The sequence below is a fragment of the Drosophila takahashii genome, chromosome 2R (genome assembly GCF_030179915.1).
Source record: "Drosophila takahashii strain IR98-3 E-12201 chromosome 2R, DtakHiC1v2, whole genome shotgun sequence".
Lineage (NCBI taxonomy): Eukaryota > Metazoa > Arthropoda > Insecta > Diptera > Drosophilidae > Drosophila > Drosophila takahashii.
Window position 1 is genome coordinate 42895274 of NC_091679.1, and position 20453 is coordinate 42915726.

Here is a 20453-nt window from a genome sequence, read left to right on the forward strand (position 1 = left end):
AAACTAAACCATTGTTTCGACTTGGCCAAAAGTGCCGTTGCTCTCGGAATCGAATCAGAAGAATGGGAAACCAGTTCTCTCTACAAGACAGTGGTCCATCAACCCAACGAGATTCCATGTTCCCTATAACATGTTAGATTTTAATCGCGTTGAGCTTCGCTGGGGTCCACTGTGTTTTCACATTCCTAGAACATTGGCGAACATGAGGCGTCAATGCAAATTAGCTGCGGACTGACCCAAATCGGCTGGCCATAAAATTGGTCGAGTGGTCGAAAATCGGTTTAGTCGTTTAGCCGGGGCCAACGCCTAAAATATGTATTAGCCAGAATGAAGCTGCCGCTGCTGCTGTTGTTAATCTTCGGGTCTTGTGTTTTGGTGACCAGAGGTAAGCAGTGAGGCCCCAGTGAAAGTACAGTGATTTCTAACCCCTGACGAACCTCTTAGCCAATCCTGCCCGCCACTGGCGACGTGCTCCCACCCATGGCGTCTTCAATGTGGATGTGTATGCCTACAACAAGCCAAGGATGAACCTCGCAGGCCGCCAAAAGAGGGTTGAAGAGGCTCCCCCAATGGTTGACCTCCTCCAGCAGATCTCCCAGCACAGTCGACGATCCACGGAACCGAGGTCCCACTACAGGAAGCTCGAGGAGGACCAAGAGGAGGTCCTGCTGCCAATGAACGGAACCATAAACATGCAATTAATGCCGCTGCAAATGAACTCGACTGTGCACGCACGGGAGAATTTATACTCGAACGAGTTCCATGTGCAGAGCATCGGGGCCAAGAAGATAGTGCAATTGAATACCCTGACCGGCGACCATGAACGTAAACCAGTCGTCGAAGAAGAAGTTATGACCCCGAAGGAGGAGGCGGAGCAGCAGCAGGAGGAGCCACTGAAGGTAAAGCTGACACTGCCAGAGCTCCAAGAGAACAATGGACAGGATGAAGTCGGTACAGAGGACCCAGAAGCCTTGGCCTCAAACGCCACGATGACAGCTGTTCAGCCGGGCGAAGGGGAACAAGAATCATCCCCTCTGACAAGTGTGAAGAAAACTATGGCCCCGAGTGGGACAATTATCGATGTGGCAGCGACAGGAATGCAGCAGCCTGTCGATGCCGGTGACACGGGCACAAAGAAGAAAAATCAGGACGAAACCAGAGTCAGGACGAAGTCGCGTCCAAAGACCAGGCGAAAGCAAAAGCCAACAGGAGCCAAAGCGTCTAATGAAACTGATACAAAGATGACAGTTTCTGCTCCCCCTGCACCTTCTCCTTCCAAGACCAACCCCTTACTGCTACAAAATCCCGGTCCATTGGAATTGGAAACACAATCACCGGAAATCAGCACGCATCGTCCTGCGACAGCAAAGGGCAAAGGAAAAGGCAAGGGAAAGGGTAAGGGCAAGAATAAACGTCGCAAGGACTCGCTGATGGAGGAGGAAATTGAAACTACGACAAATTGGTGGCAGATTCTGCCGTATACGGAAATTAGAAAATTTTTGAATACGATTTACGATACCATCGCCGACGACGTGGACGACGAACGTGCCACGGATGATGTGTGAGATGTAAGAGTTTGTTGGATGGTCGGTCCCCGGGGTTTTTATCGGGGTTTTGGTAGTGGTTGTTTATTGAGGGTCCGACCGGCCGGCAAATTGAATTTCCGCTGGCACTAAACTTTGTGTGAAACTGATCAAATAGCTAGTAAGTCAGGGGTAAAATGATTCGATTGAATTCCATTCGGTGGTTTATAGTGAAAATAAATAGATATAATAACTGTAACTAGTGTAGAAAAAGTAAGTAATAACTTGTACAATTGGAATAAAGCCAATAAATAATTATGATAACAAAAAAATTAAACTAAAAAATAAAGATTTATAAATCAAGGAGTTGGAACTTCCAGTTCCGAGGAACTGAAAAAGTAGAAAAAAAATAATGAAAAAAAAAATACTGAGACTTTAATGGAACTTTCCCTTTCACTTCAAATTCCTGCCCCCATTAATCATCATAATCATCATTTCACAGTCATCAATGTCTGTATTTAATGCGGCGAGGCTGCGTCAACAAAGCTGACTTAATTAAAAGTCCCCCGATCAGAGACAATAACTCGGCTTGGCACTTAAAAACCCATCTATTCATATTTGAATAAACAAATAGAACCCAGTTCGGTATACTTCTAGTCAAATAACTCGAAGACAGCTTAATGGGCATTAGACGGAACCCCAAACCCCGAACTCAAGCCCGTGACAGGTTAAAGTTGAAAGTGGTCAGACGGCTTCCAAAGAGTTCACAGGTAGGCAAAAGCGTGAATCGAGCCGACATTAATGAGCTGAGAATTTATTTTTTATGGCTCCGAAATGAATTTCACAGATTGCCAGACTCCGGACAGTGAGTCAGCCGGAATAAATCTTGGCCGCTGATTGATTGGGCTTAATGAGAGATGATAATGATTAAAGTATATATATAAATTCATTTCGGTTATTTATTGAACGACCAGCAAGACAAATTTCTGTTTACTCAAGTGATTAAAAGTGGCTCGTCGCCGCAGTTTTCCCCTCCTCGACTTGGGCTCAATCTCGGCCAGAATAAACAGCTGCGGTTCAGTGTTTGGTTGGGTCAATTCGAAGATCTCCTGAGCAGCTTTAGGGGGAGATACAGTGGAGCTTGGTTTACTTTCCACCTCCTGGACAAGTGGCACACTGAATGAGTGACCCTCGTAAAGATGCAGTTGCCAGTCGCAAAGATTCGGGGTCAGGGTGCACTTAGCTGAGGAGTTAGCCGCTATGAGCTTCGCCTGGCTCAAATCCAGTTGCCTGAGTTGCTGCAGTGCCTCATCCTGGATGTGTTGGGGGGCAGCTTCGCTCCAACGAAGAAGCAACAGAAGTAGCCACGGGAAAGCTCGAAAGGCTGCGACGGAGCTCATTTCAATTTCACCTACCACCTACTCAGGAAGCTCAGCTTGGACTGGTCAATTCGGTTTGAGTTGACCAGGTGGAGTGGGGCAACTGAAACCAGTTTGCTTAAATATTTTCGCTTGGAGTGCTGTCATCTTTGTCACTTCAAAAGAATTACCAATGAACTTCCAATGCCCCGTAATTTTTGGGAATTTCGGTGGTAAGATGGAGTGGATGATGTGGAACTTAAGACGGTAAAAAGTTAATTTATTTAAGAGGTTATTAGTAACCCGCTGATCATCAACAAAATCGTTATGTTGAAAACCATGAAGATTAGAAGAAATTTGGTTCTGTTGGATTAGTTGGATCAATGAGCGACATCGTAGGTGGTGTTCTTGTTGGTCTCGTAGGTCTAGTGGATCTTGTGAAATGTTGTGAAGGCGGTCGCGCTGAAGATCGAAAATCCTTGACGAAGTCTGGGAAAATATTCTCTACTTTCCACACAGGTATTTTGATCTGAATTTCGTGTCCACTTAAACCATTTAAGCAAACGATTAAAAAGAAAAATATCGCTTTGGTCAGCAGCACCATGGCGCTTTTCTTCTCCCAAACTGAAGTTTAGACTGACTTTACACCATTTTATATGCCTCTTGGTTATTATTAAAATATAAATAATAAGATTGGGAGTAAGTGGATCAATAAATGAAATCTGTTATCTATTCCGTTGTGAAATATGCCAATTTACCTTATTTTCTGGCATTCAAATTTTTGGGACAACGTTAAATCAACCTAACTTATAAGAGAATGTGTTTTTGACAATTTATTTTGTTAGCCTATACACAAAAGGGAAACATTTTTAGCGTCTTATTCGAACTATCACCTTATAATACAGGTTAAAAGAATATATTAGAGATAAAAAAAAGGGACCTTAAGAGGAAAAAGGAGAAACTAAGACGGTATTTATGTCATTTTTGCATACAATTTTTATTTCTAAATGTCATTTGTTTATCTGTTTTTAATATATGGGTGCTTTTCTCGGCTACCATTTTTTTTATCCGCTTAGCTTCAACTTATTTTTCACCAGAGTTTGAGGCGATGTTCCTTCGGCTGGAGTTATTAGAAGCAAGGGCCTTCCATTCTCGTCCGACAATCTTACGAATTGAGCTTCTTCCGGCTTCATACACAAACGGGGATAATAGAAACAGAGAGATGTCACCGAGTGTGGCATTGTTTCGATCGAAAGCTTCTGCGCCGGCTTAAAAGAATGGCTAAACTTATTGTTGATTAAGTGCACTGACTTGACCGCTTGACACTCGGGAAGATATGGGTACACAGCGCAAAGATCGCGGGGTGGACTAGTTGTTGCATCCGTTGTCGATTCTTCAGTTGTTGCATCCGTTGTTAAATCCGTAGCTGCGTCCGTTGTTGCGTCCGTTGTTGAATCCGTTGTTAAATCCGTGGCTGCGTCCGTTGTTGTTTCAGATGTTGCATCTGTTGTAATTTCCGTTGTTGCATCCGTTGTTGTCTCAGTCGGTGCATTTGTTGTAGTCTCAGTTGTTGCATCCGTTGTTGTTACTGTTGTAGTCTCCGTCGTTGGCTGCGTTGTTGTAGCTTCGGTAGGAGTTTCAGTTGTAGTTGGTTTCTCAGTTGGTTTGTCTGTTGGCTTAGTTGGTCTAGTTGGTCTGGTTGGTCTGGTCGGTCTAGTTGGTCTAGTTGGTCTAGTTGGTCTATCCGTTGGTTTAGTTGGTCTATTCGTTGGCTTAGTTGGTCTATCCGTTGGTTTAGTTGGTCTATTCGTTGGCTTAGTTGGTCTTGTTGGTTTAGTTGGTGGCTCCGTTGGAGGTTCAGTTGGAGGTTCAGTTGGAGGTTCGGTTGTTGGCCACGGCGGCCTTGTTGGTGGAACATATGGAGGATATGGATAGAAAGGTGGCGGAGGATAAGCAAGCGCATAAGGATCGTAGTATCCATATTCGGTTGGCCAATACTCTTCATGGTTGGGTCTCTCTTTCTTTTTCTTTTTACTGACTTGGCCGTTGGTGAAACCTGTTACTTTTTTGATAATTCCTCCAACATCCCACACGGGTATTCGGACTTGAACCTGATATCCCTTGGCTAATGAAAGAAACCATGTCGGTCCAGCTGCGACTAGCAGGACGCAGGTAATAAAACTTCTAAGCAGTTGCATGCTTTTCGTAATAAAACGGACTGAAGCGTAGCGTTCATTAACACCTTTATATATTCCATGATGTTCTAGAGAAATTGATTAATAACCACTGGTCCCAGTTAAATAAAAAGCAAGCAAACTCTTAACTTATAGCTAAATCGGTTAAATCTCTGTTGACATTTTCGTGCAGTATGCTTCATTTCGGATCAGATTGATTGAACATCATAAATTATGGGCTACAAGATAGTTTGCTTATCATAGTAAGTAACATCTTTAAAACTGGAACGCGTTCTGCTTGGTTTGCATGCCACTGATATCAGCATTAGATAGTTTCTGGATTATCTGCTAAATATTAAAAGTAAGTAAAAGAATGAAATCGGTCCTACAAATCTGTAAAATACAATGCTTTACTTTTCACACTCTTTATTTTAAGTAAAAACCGGTAACTTTTATGATCTTTGATTTGTTCTCTTTTTAATTAACCGGTAAATATATTTATTCCTAGAAGGTTTTTTCTGTCGTGATGTCTGCAGTTTCAGGGGTCTTGAATTTGAGAAAATGTTATTCGCTGTGGGTGTCGAGAAAAGTGTTGGCTTCGTAATTCCTCCCGGCGATATAAGAAGCATTGGCTTGCCAAATCCATCGGTTAAGCGTACATATTGGGCCTCCTCCGGCTGAGCACAAAGTCTTGGATAATTGTGACACAGCGTCGTCATGGATTGAGGAGCCGATTGAACTGTTAATTGAAGATCAGGGCGAAGAACGCCAGAATCTGAGGGCAGGTCTTCTAAACTTAATACAGTTGGAGTTGAAATGGGGCTACTCTGGAGCTGATTGTAGTACGAGTAAAATGGATTGGATGTTGTTGCTGGTAAATATCCTTTTTTTACTTTAATTCGGGAAGATGAAACGACCCCTCCTGTTGTTGATGAGCCTGTTGTGGTTGAGCCCGTTGTGGAAGATCCTCCCGTTGTGGAAGAACCTCCCGTTGTTGAAGATCCTCCAGTTGTTGAAGAACCTCCAGTTGTGGAAGATCCTCCCGTTGTTGAAGATCCTCCCGTTGTTGAAGATCCTCCAGTGGTAGAAGATTCATCGGTTGTGGAATTGGTTGTAGATTCAACTGTAGTCGAAGGTGCCACTGTAGTCGAAGTACTTGTTACTGGCGATGCCGTTGAGGTGGACGAAGTTGTTGTGGCTTTCCGTGTGGTTGTTGTTCTTCTAGTGGTTGTAGTTGATCGTCTGGTTGTCGTTGGTCTTCTAGTGGGTCTTCTTGATGGCCTGGGTCTTGGTCGATTCGGAATCTGTGGCCCCAGAGGTCGTAGAGGTCGCGGAGGTCGCGGGGGTCGAGGAACTGGCATTGGAACAGGCACAGGCACAGGCAAAGGTAAAGGTTCAGCTGCCGCTAGATCGCTTCCAGAAAGGAGTCCTTGCTTTTTTTTGTAATATTCCTGCATAAGCGCATTGTAATAGGCGTCCCAAGCGCCGGCATCTGTTGGATTTCCCTGCGGTGCTTGAGTGGTGCTCGCTGCCCCAAAGGCATTCGATATCCGCGAATAGAGATCATTCACATCCCAAAGTGGCACATTTAACCGAAGAGCTTCTTCTGGCTTGTAACACCAAACTGGGGCTGTGATCAGTAATAGAAAAAACGCGTGCATCGTGTTGCTTGCCTTAATGCCCGGATTCAAACTAAGTTTGCAACCAAGTTGAGAGAACGTTTTTATAGACATATCGGAAGATAATAAGACCACTGATGATGCCCCAGAGCCATAGACGACCCAAACGCTTTATAGTTAAAACAATTGTCAAGCCAGCAAGTTGATTGTATGTCACTGAACAAAGCAACAAAGTGCTACGTTCTTTCTTAATCATGGCGTTTTAAAACCTGCTTTCTACTTTGCAGCGGAAATATTTATGGTTTTTTTAATATTATATATTAATTTTGAAGTCTTGAAACTAAAAGTGCATTTTGCAATATTTAAATGTAATAGACAGGAGGTGGTTTCTTTATAATAGTTTCAAAAATTTTTCGTTTAATCAATATTTTGTCGTTGAGTGTTCATTTATAGCTTGTAAAATCAAGTAGGTAAAATTAAATTAAATGAATTATTCGAACCCATTAAAGTGTTTGGCTATTTTTTTCTATGGATCTCCTTATTGCTCTCCATAGGGCAGGCTGCTGTTGGGGATGAGCGGATCGTCCTTCAAACTGTGAAATTAACAACAGGGGTTTTCCATTTCCATCGGCAAGACGTACAAATTGGGCCTCCTCTGGTTTCAAGCACAGACGAGGATAAAAGTAACAGAGCGAAGTTACTGATTGGGGCATTGAAGTAATTGCCAGCTGTTGCTCGGGCTTGAAGACAGTGCCAGAAGCAGTGATGTCAGACAGCCCAGATTCATTTTCACTCAGTTTCACTGATTTTGCCGATTGACAATTCGGAAGTTGGGGAAATTGTTTGCACAATGAATCTGTATCCTCAGTGGACTCTTTTGTGGTGATGGCGACCGCTGTGGATGTTGTGACACTTTCTGTTGTTGTGGTATAATCCGATGTAGGGATCGCTGTGGATGTCGTTCCACTTTCTGTTGTTGTGGTGGAATCCGTTACGGGGATCGCTGGCGATGTTGTCCCACTTTCTGTTGTTGTAGTGGAATCCGTGGTGGGGCTTGCAGTAGTTGTGGTGGTGGAATCCGTTGAGGGGCTTGCAGTAGTTGTGGTGGTGGAATCCGTGGTCGAGATTGCTGTACTTGTGGTGGTCGAATCAGTTACAGGGATCGCTGTGGAAGTTGTTCCACTTTCTGTTGTTGTGGTGGAATCCGTGGTGGGGCTTGCAGTAGTTGTGGTGGTGGAATCCGTTGTGGGGCTTGTAGTACTTGTAGTGGTGGAATCAGTCACAGGGATCGCTGTGGAAGTTGTTTCACTTTCTGTTGTTGTGGTAGAATCCGTGGTGGGGCTTGCGGTAGTTGTGGTGGTGGAATCCGTTGTGGGACTTGCAGTAGTTGTGGTGGTGGAATCCGTGGCGGGGCTTGCAGTACTTGTGGTGGTGGAATCAGTCACAGGGATCGCTGTGGAAGTTGTACCACTTTCTGTTGTTGTGGTGGAATCCGATGTGGGGCTTGCAGTAGTTGTGGTGGTGGAATCCGTGGTGGGGCTTGCAGTACTTGTGGTGGTGGAATCCGTTGTGGGGCTCGCAGTAGTTGTGGTGGTGAAATCAGTTACAGGAATCGCTGTGGAAGTTGTTCCACTTTCTGTTGTTGTAGTGGAATCCGTGGTGGGTCTTGCAGTAGTTGTGGTGGTGGAATCCGTGGTCGGGCTTGCAGTACTTGTGGTGGTCGAATCAGTTACAGGGATCGCTGTGGAAGTTGTTCCACTTTCTGTTGTTGTGGTGGAATCCGTGGTTGGGCTTGCAGTACTTGTGGTGGTGGAATCCGTGGTGGGACTTGCAGTAGTTGTGGTGGTGGAATCCGTTGTGGGACTTGCAGTAGTTGTGGTGGTGGAATCAGTTACAGGAATCGCTGTGGAAGTTGTTCCACTTTCTGTTGTTGTAGTGGAATCCGTGGTGGGGCTTGCAGTAGTTGTAGTGGTGGAATCCGTGGTCGGGCTTGCAGAACTTGTGGTGGTCGAATCAGTTACAGGGATCGCTGTGGAAGTTGTACCACTTTCTGTTGTTGTGGTGGAATCCGATGTGGGGCTTGCAGTAGTTGTGGTGGTGGAATCCGTGGTGGGGCTTGCGGTAGTTGTGGTGGTGGAATCCGTTGTGGGACTTGCAGTAGTTGTGGTGGTGGAATCCGTTGTAGGACTTGCAGTAGTTGTGGTGGTGGAATCCGTGGTGGGGCTTGCAGTACTTGTGGTGGTGGAATCCGTTGTGGGGCTTGTAGTACTTGTGGTGGTGGAATCAGTTACAGGGATCGCTGTGGAAGTTGTTCCATTTTCTGTTGTTGTGGTGGAATCCGTGGTGGGGCTTGCAGTAGTTGTGGTGGTGGAATCCGTTGTGGGGCTTGTAGTACTTGTAGTGGTGGAATCAGTCACAGGGATCGCTGTGGAAGTTGTTCCACTTTCTGTTGTTGTGGTGGAATCCGTGGTGGGGCTTGCAGTACTTGTGGTGGTGGAATCCGTTGTGGGGCTTGTAGTACTTGTGGTGGTCGAATCAGTTACAGGAATCGCTGTGGAAGTTGTACCACTTTCTGTTGTTGTGGTGATATCCGATGTGGGGCTTGCAGTAGTTGTGGTGGTGGAATCCGTGGTGGGGCTTGCGGTACTTGTGGTGGTGGAATCCGTTGTGGGACTTGCAGTAGTTGTGGTGGTGGAATCCGTGGCGGGGCTTGCAGTACTTGTGGTGGTGGAATCCGTTGTGGGGCTTGTAGTACTTGTGGTGGTCGAATCAGTTACAGGAATCGCTGTGGAAGTTGTACCACTTTCTGTTGTTGTGGTGGAATCCGATGTGGGGCTTGCAGTAGTTGTGGTGGTGGAATCCGTGGTGGGGCTTGCGGTAGTTGAGGTGGTGGAATCCGTTGTGGGACTTGCAGTAGTTGTGGTGGTGGAATCCGTGGCGGGGCTTGCAGTACTTGTGGTGGTGGAATCAGTCACAGGGATCGCTGTGGAAGTTGTACCACTTTCTGTTGTTGTGGTAGAATCCGATGTGGGGCTTGCAGTAGTTGTGGTGGTGGAATCCGTGGTGGGGCTTGCGGTAGTTGTGGTGGTGGAATCCGTTGTGGGACTTGCAGTAGTTGTGGTGGTGGAATCCGTTGTGGGACTTGCAGTAGTTGTGGTGGTGGAATCAGTAACAGGTATCGCTGTGGACGTTGTTCCACTAGCTGTTGTTGTCGTAAAATCAGTAATTGGAATCGCTGTTGATGTCGTAGTACTCTCTGTAGTTGTGGTGGAGTCTGTAGTAGGACTCGCTGTAGTTGTTGTGGTGGACTCTGTTGTTGGACTCGCTGTAGTTGTTGTGGTGGACTCTGTTGTTGGACTCGCTGTAGTTGTTGTGGTGGAATCAGTTACGGGTATCGCTGTGGACGTTGTTCCACTAGCTGTTGTTGTCGTGGAATCAGTTATGGGAATCGCTGTAGATGTCGTAGGACTCGCAGTAGTTGTTGTGGTGGACTCTGTTGTTGGACTCGCTGTAGTTGTTGTGGTGGACTCTGTTGTTGGACTCGCTGTAGTTGTTGTGGTGGACTCTATTGTTGGACTCGCTGTAGTTGTTGTGGTGGAATCAGTTACGGGTATCGCTGTGGACGTTGTTCCACTAGCTGTTGTTGTCGTGGAATCAGTTATGGGAATCGCTGTAGATGTCGTAGGACTCGCAGTAGTTGTTGTGTTGGACTCTGTTGTTGGACTCGCTGTACTTGTTGTGGTGGACTCTGTTGTTGGACTCGCTATTGTTGTTGTGGTGGACTCTGTTGTTGGACTCGCTGTAGTTGTTGTGGTGGAATCAGTTACGGGTATCGCTGTGGACGTTGTTCCACTAGCTGTTGTTGTCGTGGAATCAGTTATGGGAATCGCTGTAGATGTCGTAGGACTCGCAGTAGTTGTTGTGGTGGACTCTGTTGTTGGACTCGCTGTAGTTGTTGTGGTGGACTCTGTTGTTGGACTCGCTATTGTTGTTGTGGTGGACTCTGTTGTTGGACTCGCTGTAGTTGTTGTGGTGGACTCTGTTGTAGGACTCGCTGTAGTTGTTGTGGTGGACTCTGTTGTTGGACTCGCTGTAGTTGTTGTGGTGGACTCTGTTGTTGGACTCGCTGTAGTTGTTGTGGTGGAATCAGTATCGGGTATCGCTGTGGACGTTGTTCCACTAGCTGTTGTTGTCGTGGAATCAGTGATGGGGATCGCTGTAGATGTCGTAGTACTTTCTGTAGTTGTGGTGGACTCCGTTGTGGGGCTCGTTGTACTTGTTGATAATGATTGACACACTGGAAGCTCAGGAAAAACTGTACAAATGGGAATTTCAGTTGTAGTCGGTGCGTTGGTTGTTGTTGGAGCTTCTGTTGTAGGTTGAAATCCATTCGGATCATAGGGTCCATAAGGACCGTAGGGTCCATAATATCCGTATCCATAAGGATCCGCGTTCTGGTATGCATTCGCCCAATAGTTGTTATAATAGTCGTTCAGATAATCGTTGTATTCGTTGTTCTGCTGGATGTTCTGCTGATTATTCTGCTGGTTGTTATTGCCATTTGATGGATTTTGGTTATTCGAGTTTCCTGTGTTGATTCCTATTCCAGTTAGGCGCGTAAATAAGGTGGAAGCATCCCAGACAGGTATCCTTATTTTAATTGATTGTCCCCATGCCTGACTGCTTAGGATAAGCAACAAGCTAACCGTCTTTAATATCATTCCGAGCTGAGATTAACCGTCGGCCTGGTTAGCCTAGAACTGATGGGATAGCGGCTAAACACCTGGAGTTTTATACAGACCACTGAAGTCGTAAAATGAAAATGATAGACAATATAGACAAACAAAAGGTTGAATAGATCTAACTTCATAAATTTAAAATATTTATAGATTTTGTAAGAGAACACTTCTAGACTTCTTCGGTGCAGCTAATGCTAATTAGTTCTTAGCCTCTCATTCAGCACGTGTTTGGGATGTGGCTAGAGCTTCTGAGCATTTAATTTGCAAGATTTAGAATCAATTATCTGACAAAAGAAAGCCCATAAGTTTTTGGTTTGATTTTATTGAATAAATTAAGTTTCGTATGTGTGAAGAAACCAAAATGTTCTTCTATTTCTTGCCGTAGGCGAAGTAAGGAGCTACCTGTGCCCTGCGGTAAATGTTGTTATAGGGAATGTATACAGGAGAGGCCTGAGCTGAAGATGAGGCATCGGCGGAGGTACGGACGTAGATCGGGTTGGAGCCGATGCGGTGCAGTTCGTAGGGACTGATCAGTGAGCTGGGCACATAGTGGTGGGGCAGGGGAGTGGTTTGAATCCGGGCATTGGCCACCGCCGTCGAAGTGGTGTCCGTGTCGGCAGGTGCCACAGCAGTGGAGGTGGCTGGAGCAGCCGTGGTTGTTGTGGTAGTGGTGGTGGTGGTGCTTGAGGTAGTGGTGGTGTCGGAGGCCACGGCAGTTGAAGTGGCTCCGGATCCAGCTGTTGTGGCAACTGCAGTTGAGGTGGCAGGGGATGCAGTGGTTGTGGTGCTAGTGGTTGTGGTGGTGTCGGAGGTCACGGCAGTTGAGGTGGTTCCGGATCCAGCTGTTGTGGCAACTGCAGTGGAGGTGGCTGGGGATGCAGTGGTTGTGCTTGCGGTGGTAGTGGTGTCGGAGGCCACGGCCGTTGAGGTGGTTACGGGTCCCGCGGTTGGGGCAACTGCAGTTGAGGTTTGGCTAGCAGCGGTCGTAGAAGTGATGGGAGCTGCTGTAGTGGACGTAGCAGCGTTGGCAAAGAATCCATTGGGACCATAGAGACTGTACATGTACGCATCGTAGGCCGCCTGAGCCTGGTAGTATTGCTGCAACTCGTTGTAATACTGATACAGGCTCGCTTCGTATTCCGCTTGAGCATTGTTGTTATTGTTGCCTCCTCCACCGCCACCACCTCCTCCTCCTCCGCCTCCACCTCCTCCACCACCTCCTCCTCCACCTCCTCCAGCTAGAGCAGAGACAATACTTCCCACGGTGTAGACGGGAAAACTAAAGGACTGACACCAGGCCTGGTTAGTCAGCAGGAGCAGAAATCCCAGGGATTTAAACAGCATTTTGAAGAGAGATTCTACGTTGCTCCGGTTAGTTCAGAACTAATGTGGCGGCTCCACGATGCCAACAGTTTTATACAGTCGCTGGGGTGTCATAAATTGGATTATTTGTGTCGGAGACCTACAAAAGACCGGACTGGAACGCGGGCCTCAGATCGCAGAATTAGAATTGGGCTTGGAGAAGATCCGAATCGATAATTTGAATTTTTATTGTTTTGCCCAGTGAAATCTCAAAAGTGAACTGAAAGCTTATTTCGCATAACTTAGTGGACTAATGGCCCGTCATAATAAGCAAAGTCTACTTAACGGGCCTCTATTACAAGAATTAGCCAATTTAGTAATCATCTCTCCTTATGAATTATGTATCTTTATTGATCTCTTATCTCTTAATAATACGAAGAAGGCCTATATACAGGCCTATAATAAACGTATCTATATGGGGGTCTATAGTAGAGAACACTGGGGGCGCTGTGGGGTCGGTTGACAGCCGGGCGTCTTGTGGTTTGCTGTAGAATTTTGTTCACCGGCTGCTCCACATCATCCAAATCGTATTTGATGCGAGATCCATTCTTAAAGTCTATATAGTCGTAGTCCTCGTCGTTGTCGGGTGCGTTGATATCTTTCTCCACAGGCGGTTTTTGGGTGGTGGTAGTGGCCTGAGCTATGAAGTCAGCCAGCAAAGCGGGTGAAATTGTGGGCGCAGCACCTGGAACACCTGGCTGCTGTAAACCCTGTAGAATTCCCTGAAGGAACTGCTCGCGTACCAAATTACTGGATTGCTGAGAGCTAACCCCCTCATCGGACTGGGGCTGCTTCATAATCGCACTGTTTGCGGTGGTAAATATCTCATCCTGCGGTCTCACGATGGGAGCTAGTGGCCCAACTCCCGGATATGCCAGAAGATACAGCCACGGTAGAGCTGTGCGAATTTTCTCCTGATCTGCACTCGGGGCACCTGCACTGCTCACCGCCACTAAACACAGTAGAAATCCGATTAGTTTCATATCGAAACGCGGACCACTTTGAACTGAAGACTGTCTGGGCATTCGACTTGCATATTTAGCAAATGTCTGCACCCTATGATATGTAAATGCTAATTTGGGTTCATTAATAAGTTGGCGATCGGAGAAATCGATCGCGTCTCTCTCGGGTTTCTTTCTTGTCTTGCTTTTGTTTACCTTTTTAATTCGTTTACAGTCTGCTTTTTTCTTTTTGGATCTGAATCAGCAGCGAAGATAACTTACTTGGCAGCGGGCCCCTTTCGCCATCGAGTGGTTTTTTGATTTCTTTGCACTTGAAATGTTAAAAATACTGCTTGCACTGCTTGCACGCGGTTATTCCAACATTTGCTCATAACATTTTAATAAATGATCCGACTTGAAAAATGTTTAAACATGTTGATAGGTTTTAATGAGCCACATTAAATAGTTTAAGAAAATAATATTATTTCTTCGCAACGAAGTGAACTTGATCATAGGGTATCAAGACGGGTGGGAGCTGTGCTGATGAATCCAATGACGGATCGTGGACATAGATATGCTGAGGCTGGAGGTGGTGCAGATCGTAGGGACTGATCTGGGCACTGGGCACGTAGGGATATGGCAAAGGGGTGGTGTGAACCCGGTATCGCGCAACTGCATTGGATGAGGCCAAGGCTGTAGAGGTGGTATCGGGACCTGTTGATGTGGGAACTGCAGTGGATGTAGTTGGGGAGACCGTGGTTGTTGGTTGAGTAGCTACGGCCGTTGAGGTTGTCGGGTCTCCCGTTGAGGTGGGAAGTGCAGTGGAAGTCGTAGGAGTTCCCGTACTTGTTGGAATCGCTGTTGAGGTTTTTTCTGTTGACGTTGTAGTGTCTGGAGCTGGCGTGGTTGTGGTTGTTGCCGGTGGTGGTGGCTCATGACCGTGATGGCCATGGTGTCCGTAGGGATCATAGGGTCCGGGTCCGGGTCCGTAGTAGCCGTAGGGTCCATATGGACTGTAGTACCCATACAACTGATTATACTGAGCTTGATAGAACTGCTGCCAGTGGTTGCCGTAGTACTCGTTCAGATAGGCGTTGTATTCCCATTGAGCGTTGTTATTGTTGTGGCTGTGCGAGTGGCCAGGACGAGAGTTATGACCGCCTCCAGAGATGTGTAGGCCCAGGTTTTGAAGGCCCAGGTTTTGAAGGCCCAGGTGGCTCAGGTTCCCTAAGGACTGACCTGTTAGCAGTAAAAGGAGACCTAATACTTTAATCAGCATCGCGAAGAAGGATTACACGACTCTCTGACTTTCACAGAACTGATGTGACAATCTTTAGGGTCCCACAGTTTTATACTGGTTGAAAGGGGTAGAAAAATTAACCGAACTTTGATACATTTAGTCTAGAACACAGACTTCAGCCTATCCAACGATTTAAATTTTTATTAGTTTGCCTAATGGATAGCATAACTTAATAATATAATGAGCCGCCAAAGCGCGAGAGTTGGACTCTACATGTCAGCATCTGAGATCAAAGGTTTCCAACCAAGAGAAGGAATCGATATAACAGAAATATTTTGGGCACACAGAAAAAATGATTTAAAATTAACAAAATGGACAAAAGTCAGTCATTGGTAAATTATCTAGAATTAACGTGAAAAATTCAAGAGCAAGTAAGAGTATGTAAAATGTTAAGCAATCGCGGTCTATCGAGGATACTTATTCTTGAACTTCGGTTACCTTGGCTTAAATTGAAAATTCAAAAACATATGTTCTCTGTAGTCCGGTATTCACCTTAAGGCTTAGTACTCAACCCAACAAAAAGTCGTCCAAAACAAAAAACTTCATATGAAAAACAACGTCAAAAAATTTTGTTTCATATGAAGTTTTTGTTTTGGACGATTTTTTGTTGGGTTGAGTACTAGCCCTAAGTAAAGGCCGAAAAAATCAAAAAGCAGTGCAAAAATTTATATTTTAATTTGTTTCTTATATTGTTTTTTTCCCGCAGTGTAATCGGTCAATTAGTTTTGTGTTTTGATCAAACTAGTCTGTTTCTCTCTTTGTATTAAATAAAAATCTTGCAAATAAGCATGACTTTGTGGTTTTTAAAGATAAGGTTGTCAACCTGAAACTTTGTACTTTGACACAAAATACAAATTAGCAGATAGATTGCCAGTTTAAAATGAATAGTATTAACTTAAAAGTGCAAATATTTATAATATTTGACAGGCATCAACTGAGTTTATTTTCCTGCTAAATTTAAATGAAGAAAAACCATATTTTTTTCCAAATGTTAATTCCCTGCAGGAAAAATGCGAACTAGTCTGAAAAACAACTAGTAATAAAACTAAAATAAAGCAACCGGAATTTGTCTGAATGCATTTGGACTACACAGGGTCTAGAAAATTTGTGCTAGTCGAAAAAATGATTAATACAAAACTAGTAAAAAATAAACTTGTCTCGGACTGGTACCTTTCTGACAAAAAAAACTTTTAAAATATTTAACTGGTAGAGCAAATACATGTTAGGGTCTAGTTAAAAGGCAACTGGAATTTAACTAGTTGCAAATGAAACACATATGATCCAAAAATATAGCCTAGAGTGTAAATGTCTTGGGAAATTTAGCACTAAACAAATCAAACACTCGAGGTCCTCGGTTCAATCCCTAGTCTCTGTACATTTTTTTTTGTTTTTTGTTTGGTAGGTGATGCTTCAGTTTTATTTTAAAATTTGTTTAATCTGTCCGACGCAATATATATGTGAAAAATCAATGTTTATGAATTATGTCACACTAAAATTCATAAACCTTGTTAGGGCATTACAAAATGTGATGCGTGTATGGCTCAATCAGTTAGTGTGTCTACAAATCCAAAGGTCCGGGGTTCAAGTCCTAGAGAGGGCGACTTGCCTCAAAAAAAGTAAGTTTGTTTTAATTCCATTTAATTATCATTTACTGTATTTGATTACATAATAATTATCAGAAATTCTCTAAGGACCGCGCCTATTAATTGGATACTAAATTAGGAGAGCGTCAAGTTAGGCATCGTGAAGTCCTGGTGAAATCCAATCACTTGATGGTTTATAGATTATTTTTAATTTTTTCGTGAAAATATTTTTTTTAGTGTAGTTTAACAACTGTAATCATAAATTGGTTAACAGTCACTAGTGCAAAACTAGTAGCAAATGGACTAGTTGTTTCCGACGACAAGCATATGAAAAATGGACCACTTCGTTACAAGGAAATGGACATAACTTGAACTAGTTAACCTTCTTGACCCAACTAGTATTTTAATAGTCCAAAACTGATTCCGTTTCCTGCAGGGTTTTATTTCTTGTCAGTTGTTAGGTCAGCCTTTTATTCCACATATGTCGTATCGTACTGAAAAGATAAATAGTAAGTTTGAGATTGATTGCTGACCTCTATGAGCCGCTCACCTGCCAATCGTTTTCCAGAACGGGAATCCTGTAGGTTACCACATTGGTCATCTGGGATTGACTGGTCTGAAGATTCCGCACCAAAATCCGACGTGGGTTACCCTGTCGCATAACCTTAACCCTTGAGCGGGGCAAAAGCACTGGACTGGCATAGGACGGGATGCCACTCCAGTACTTTGGGGTCTGGAGACGATCGTTGAAGCCCCGGCCATTCAGGTTCACATATTGCACATTGGGCTGACGGCCAAACAGAGTTCTCAGAAGATTCCGTAGAGGACCATTCCCGGAATTCTGGTTACCTGAGAGCGATATATTTCCGCTGCCCAACAAACTGATCACTTGATCATTTTGGCTGGTGGCATTTGCACTGATCGTGAGGTTCCTTATAATATTCCCCAATCCGCGGCGGAAGAAAGGTCTTAATCCACCTCCTCCTATCACCTGAACTTGCGACGAGGATGGATAGATAACCTGTACATCGCCAGATCCATAAACTTGATAACCCTGTCCTGCAATCGAGTTCACTTGGAGCAGCAGGCTAAAGCCAATCAAAGCGACTAACATGGCGTAGAATTTAGTTAAGCCTTCTTAGTTCCTGAGTTCTAATTCAGATACTAACCCAGGGACTGATGGGGATCCACCTTTTATAATCCAAAGACCAACACTTATCTAAATTGTTATTAATGGATCAATTTCTGGGATCGAACGCTTATAAATTGAACTCCATTTGGTTGATATCAATGATATATTCTAGTGTGATCTGGTATCTGGAAGACATATATTCTGAATAGGCAAAATTTTAAATAGTTCTAGGCGGGATCCAACAATATTTTGTTAGTCTACTTTTGTTTTTTATTATTATATTTTGTTATTTTATTTTATTGAATTTTACTTTCAGAGTTTAATAATAAACACTTTAAAAATTAGAAGTTCTATCATTATTTCACTTATTCTTGCTTATGGTGTCAAAATATGTTCCATCTATACAACTTAAGTTTAAGAGTTCGATCTAACAAATGCTAAATTTAATTATCATTCCTATTTATTTTTTCATTATTCTGTATTTCTTTTATGTTTTCAGTCGAACAGTTGCTAATTTTAATGTTTTCATAACTATAATTTCCCAATAAAATTTGCTACCAAGATTCTACAAATTCGCAAAGTTCCCTGGGACTCCATCGGCACATCTGAAGTAGATTCCAACCGACATCTGCCACAAAGTAATAAACGAGATTTAATCACTTTGGAGCTCCGCATATTTAAATAGAAGCCAGCTGGGGTTTCTAGCAATAAAATGCTTGAACCGTTATGCTAGCGAGTTAATCCATAACGCCGATCTAAACAAATAAAAGCCACATAGCAACTTGTTGGGCGTGTTCTGAGCTGATTTTAATGGCCAAACTAATTTACATGCTAACTTGGCCGAAGCAGCGGTGACTAGACATCTTTTTGCAAAGATGGGACATTTTCTTCAGCAGATCTTTTCACAAACTGTTTGCAAACTGGGTTAATGTTTTATTGGCAATAAGTTAAGAGGGTGTCATAGCATTTCGGACTAGTATAAAAGCGCAGCTGATGCCATCTGTCAATCAGTCGAAAGCAAACACCTTTCACACCATGAGCACCAAACTGGTACTCTGCCTGTGCCTGGCGCTCTTCGGAGCCCTGGCCACGGCCCTTCCCCTGGAGGAGAATCCTGTGCTGGAACAATCGGAGGTGGAGAACAGCCAGGAACTGAACAGCCTGGAGGAGAACGACGCCGAGGCGGATCCGTCGTCGTGGCGCAAGCTCTTCGGCAGCGAAGGCAGCGCCGGCAACATCGTGGTCACCTTCCCATCCACCACTACGACTACCAAGAAGCCCAAGTCCAACAAGAAGCCGCACTACCCACAGCCGCCCAAGTACCCCTCGTACTACTACCCACAGTACCCCTATCCATCGTATCCCTACCCCGGCTACTATCCACCTCCACCACCGCCTTCCTACCCGTATCCACCCTACCATCCCGGATACCCTGGACACGGCGGTCATGGTGGACACGGCGGACATGATGGCGGACACGGCGGACATGATGGCGGACACGGTGGACACGATGGCGGACACGGCGGACATCATCACCACACGACGACCACAACCACAACGACCACCACCAAGAAGCCGAAGCCCGATCACCCGCACTATCCTCCACCACCACCCTACTATCCTCACTACCCGTACTACCCACCTCCGCCACCACCACCACCACCACCACCGAAGCCATCGCCAAACGACTCTGGAGAGTCCTCCGAAACCGATACCACCACAAACATCAAGCTCTGCAAGAAGTTCATTGGACTCATCTGCATCTAAGCGGTAGCTCTTCAATCCTTCAATCACCTTTAAAATCAGCTCAATATTTATTTATTTAAACATTAATTTATTTACCGAATAAAAAATTGAAGCATACCTTCCTTGTTTTTCTCTAGCAATAGGAAATATTTGTGTAAATTAAATACTTTAAATAAATCACCTTCTAAAAGATAAAGATCATTAGGGCTTTGGGACCCATTATTATTTCACCACTAAGTAGTTAAAATAAAATATTTTGACTCGTAAATATTTCACAACTAAGTAGTGTAATTATTTTTTTCAACTTTATTTAAGTTTCTATCACAAACTATAGTGTGGTTCTCTTTTTTCCTAAATATATATAGTTTGCAGACAATATTCTGACGAAAAATCAATAAAAACTAAACATTTACAGAGAATATTTTAAAAATGTAACAGAAACAAAATACTTACACCTTAAATACACCTATCAACTTTAAGAACCATACATTTAGAACGTTACCACATCCGATTTATTGGAATTGATTAAAGATCTCAATAAATATGGATTTAGCATCTTGTGTCGCCACAGGTGCCGTGGAGATTTGTTTCTAATTGACAGCGACAGCCTCATTAACATGATTGTCAGCATCAGAGGCATCATAAAGGTAACCGAATGTAACCTTTTGTTTGGCCTGCTCCCAACATTTCAAATTCCCCCTGCGCGCACTTTACATATTCAAATTTCGCTTGGTAGCCCGCCGAACAAAGTGAGATGTGAATAAGCAGACCGGTTGATGACTTCACTGCCAGTTAAAGGTGGTCGAGCTCATTATGGAGATAAAGTTCGAACAATAGTTGATGTCTGTCAGCCAATAGTCGGCTTATTTATCGGGATCTTGGGCGCAGACTTTCTGGCGACACTAATTAAATGTCCGTCGGCCATTACTAAATCAAAACAGATCCCCGAGGCAGGACAACAAACAACAGCAGATAG

At 44.3% G+C, this 20453-nt stretch overlaps 10 protein-coding genes across 10 annotated transcripts; 2 read left to right on the top strand and 8 right to left on the bottom strand.

Annotated features, from left to right (window-relative positions):
- The first annotated feature begins 299 nt into the window (after positions 1–299).
- LOC108054463 (uncharacterized) lies at positions 300–1764 on the top strand. The gene is made up of 2 exons (XM_017137436.3): positions 300–385; positions 445–1764. Exons 1-2 carry the CDS (start codon positions 328–330, stop codon positions 1563–1565), a joined length of 1179 nt encoding a protein of 392 aa, XP_016992925.2. The 5' UTR covers positions 300–327; the 3' UTR covers positions 1566–1764.
- A 706-nt stretch (positions 1765–2470) lies between these two features.
- On the bottom strand, positions 2471–2936 carry LOC108054470 (uncharacterized). The gene has a single exon (XM_017137444.3). The coding sequence runs from the start codon at positions 2921–2923 to the stop codon at positions 2483–2485; it is 441 nt and encodes a 146-aa protein (XP_016992933.2). The 5' UTR covers positions 2924–2936; the 3' UTR covers positions 2471–2482.
- A 1009-nt stretch (positions 2937–3945) lies between these two features.
- LOC108054452 (zonadhesin) lies at positions 3946–5079 on the bottom strand. The gene has a single exon (XM_017137424.2). The coding sequence runs from the start codon at positions 5077–5079 to the stop codon at positions 3946–3948; it is 1134 nt and encodes a 377-aa protein (XP_016992913.2).
- Positions 5080–5507: 428 nt separating this feature from the next.
- Positions 5508–6716, bottom strand: LOC108054451 (uncharacterized). The gene has a single exon (XM_017137423.2). The coding sequence runs from the start codon at positions 6714–6716 to the stop codon at positions 5508–5510; it is 1209 nt and encodes a 402-aa protein (XP_016992912.2).
- A 461-nt stretch (positions 6717–7177) lies between these two features.
- Positions 7178–11408, bottom strand: LOC108054460 (mucin-2). The gene is made up of 3 exons (XM_044393281.1): positions 10654–11408; positions 7670–9999; positions 7178–7546 (listed from the first exon to the last, which is right to left on the bottom strand). Exons 1-3 carry the CDS (start codon positions 11393–11395, stop codon positions 7178–7180), a joined length of 3441 nt encoding a protein of 1146 aa, XP_044249216.1. The 5' UTR covers positions 11396–11408.
- Positions 11409–11779: 371 nt separating this feature from the next.
- On the bottom strand, positions 11780–12786 carry LOC108054467 (uncharacterized). The gene has a single exon (XM_017137440.3). It carries the CDS (start codon positions 12755–12757, stop codon positions 11783–11785), a length of 975 nt encoding a protein of 324 aa, XP_016992929.2. The 5' UTR covers positions 12758–12786; the 3' UTR covers positions 11780–11782.
- A 354-nt stretch (positions 12787–13140) lies between these two features.
- On the bottom strand, positions 13141–13758 carry LOC108054469 (uncharacterized). The gene has a single exon (XM_017137443.2). The coding sequence runs from the start codon at positions 13756–13758 to the stop codon at positions 13141–13143; it is 618 nt and encodes a 205-aa protein (XP_016992932.2).
- Positions 13759–14197: 439 nt separating this feature from the next.
- On the bottom strand, positions 14198–15015 carry LOC108054450 (uncharacterized). The gene has a single exon (XM_017137422.2). It carries the CDS (start codon positions 14993–14995, stop codon positions 14198–14200), a length of 798 nt encoding a protein of 265 aa, XP_016992911.2. The 5' UTR covers positions 14996–15015.
- Positions 15016–17069: 2054 nt separating this feature from the next.
- LOC108054462 (uncharacterized) lies at positions 17070–17731 on the bottom strand. The gene is made up of 2 exons (XM_017137435.3): positions 17150–17731; positions 17070–17093 (listed from the first exon to the last, which is right to left on the bottom strand). Exons 1-2 carry the CDS (start codon positions 17711–17713, stop codon positions 17070–17072), a joined length of 588 nt encoding a protein of 195 aa, XP_016992924.2. The 5' UTR covers positions 17714–17731.
- A 1016-nt stretch (positions 17732–18747) lies between these two features.
- LOC108054461 (leukocyte receptor cluster member 8 homolog) lies at positions 18748–19594 on the top strand. Its single transcript, XM_017137433.3, has one exon. The coding sequence runs from the start codon at positions 18767–18769 to the stop codon at positions 19496–19498; it is 732 nt and encodes a 243-aa protein (XP_016992922.2). The 5' UTR covers positions 18748–18766; the 3' UTR covers positions 19499–19594.
- The last annotated feature ends 859 nt before the right edge of the window (positions 19595–20453 follow it).

Coding starts and splice junctions, on each gene's coding strand:
- LOC108054463 (XM_017137436.3), top strand. CDS start 328: ATGAAGCTGCCGCTGCTGCTGTTGTTAATCTTCGGGTCTTGTGTTTTG. Junction 386..444: donor TTGTGTTTTGGTGACCAGAG/GTAAGCAGTGAG, acceptor CGAACCTCTTAG/CCAATCCTGCCCGCCACTGG.
- LOC108054470 (XM_017137444.3), bottom strand. CDS start 2,923: ATGAGCTCCGTCGCAGCCTTTCGAGCTTTCCCGTGGCTACTTCTGTTG.
- LOC108054452 (XM_017137424.2), bottom strand. CDS start 5,079: ATGCAACTGCTTAGAAGTTTTATTACCTGCGTCCTGCTAGTCGCAGCT.
- LOC108054451 (XM_017137423.2), bottom strand. CDS start 6,716: ATGCACGCGTTTTTTCTATTACTGATCACAGCCCCAGTTTGGTGTTAC.
- LOC108054460 (XM_044393281.1), bottom strand. CDS start 11,395: ATGATATTAAAGACGGTTAGCTTGTTGCTTATCCTAAGCAGTCAGGCA. Junction 10,000..10,653: donor CACCACAACAACAATAGCGA/GTCCAACAACAG, acceptor CAACAACTACAG/CGAGTCCAACAACAGAGTCC. Junction 7,547..7,669: donor CAACATCGCCAGCGATCCCC/GTAACGGATTCC, acceptor ACCACAAAAGAG/TCCACTGAGGATACAGATTC.
- LOC108054467 (XM_017137440.3), bottom strand. CDS start 12,757: ATGCTGTTTAAATCCCTGGGATTTCTGCTCCTGCTGACTAACCAGGCC.
- LOC108054469 (XM_017137443.2), bottom strand. CDS start 13,758: ATGAAACTAATCGGATTTCTACTGTGTTTAGTGGCGGTGAGCAGTGCA.
- LOC108054450 (XM_017137422.2), bottom strand. CDS start 14,995: ATGCTGATTAAAGTATTAGGTCTCCTTTTACTGCTAACAGGTCAGTCC.
- LOC108054462 (XM_017137435.3), bottom strand. CDS start 17,713: ATGTTAGTCGCTTTGATTGGCTTTAGCCTGCTGCTCCAAGTGAACTCG. Junction 17,094..17,149: donor TTCTGGAAAACGATTGGCAG/GTGAGCGGCTCA, acceptor TTATCTTTTCAG/TACGATACGACATATGTGGA.
- LOC108054461 (XM_017137433.3), top strand. CDS start 18,767: ATGAGCACCAAACTGGTACTCTGCCTGTGCCTGGCGCTCTTCGGAGCC.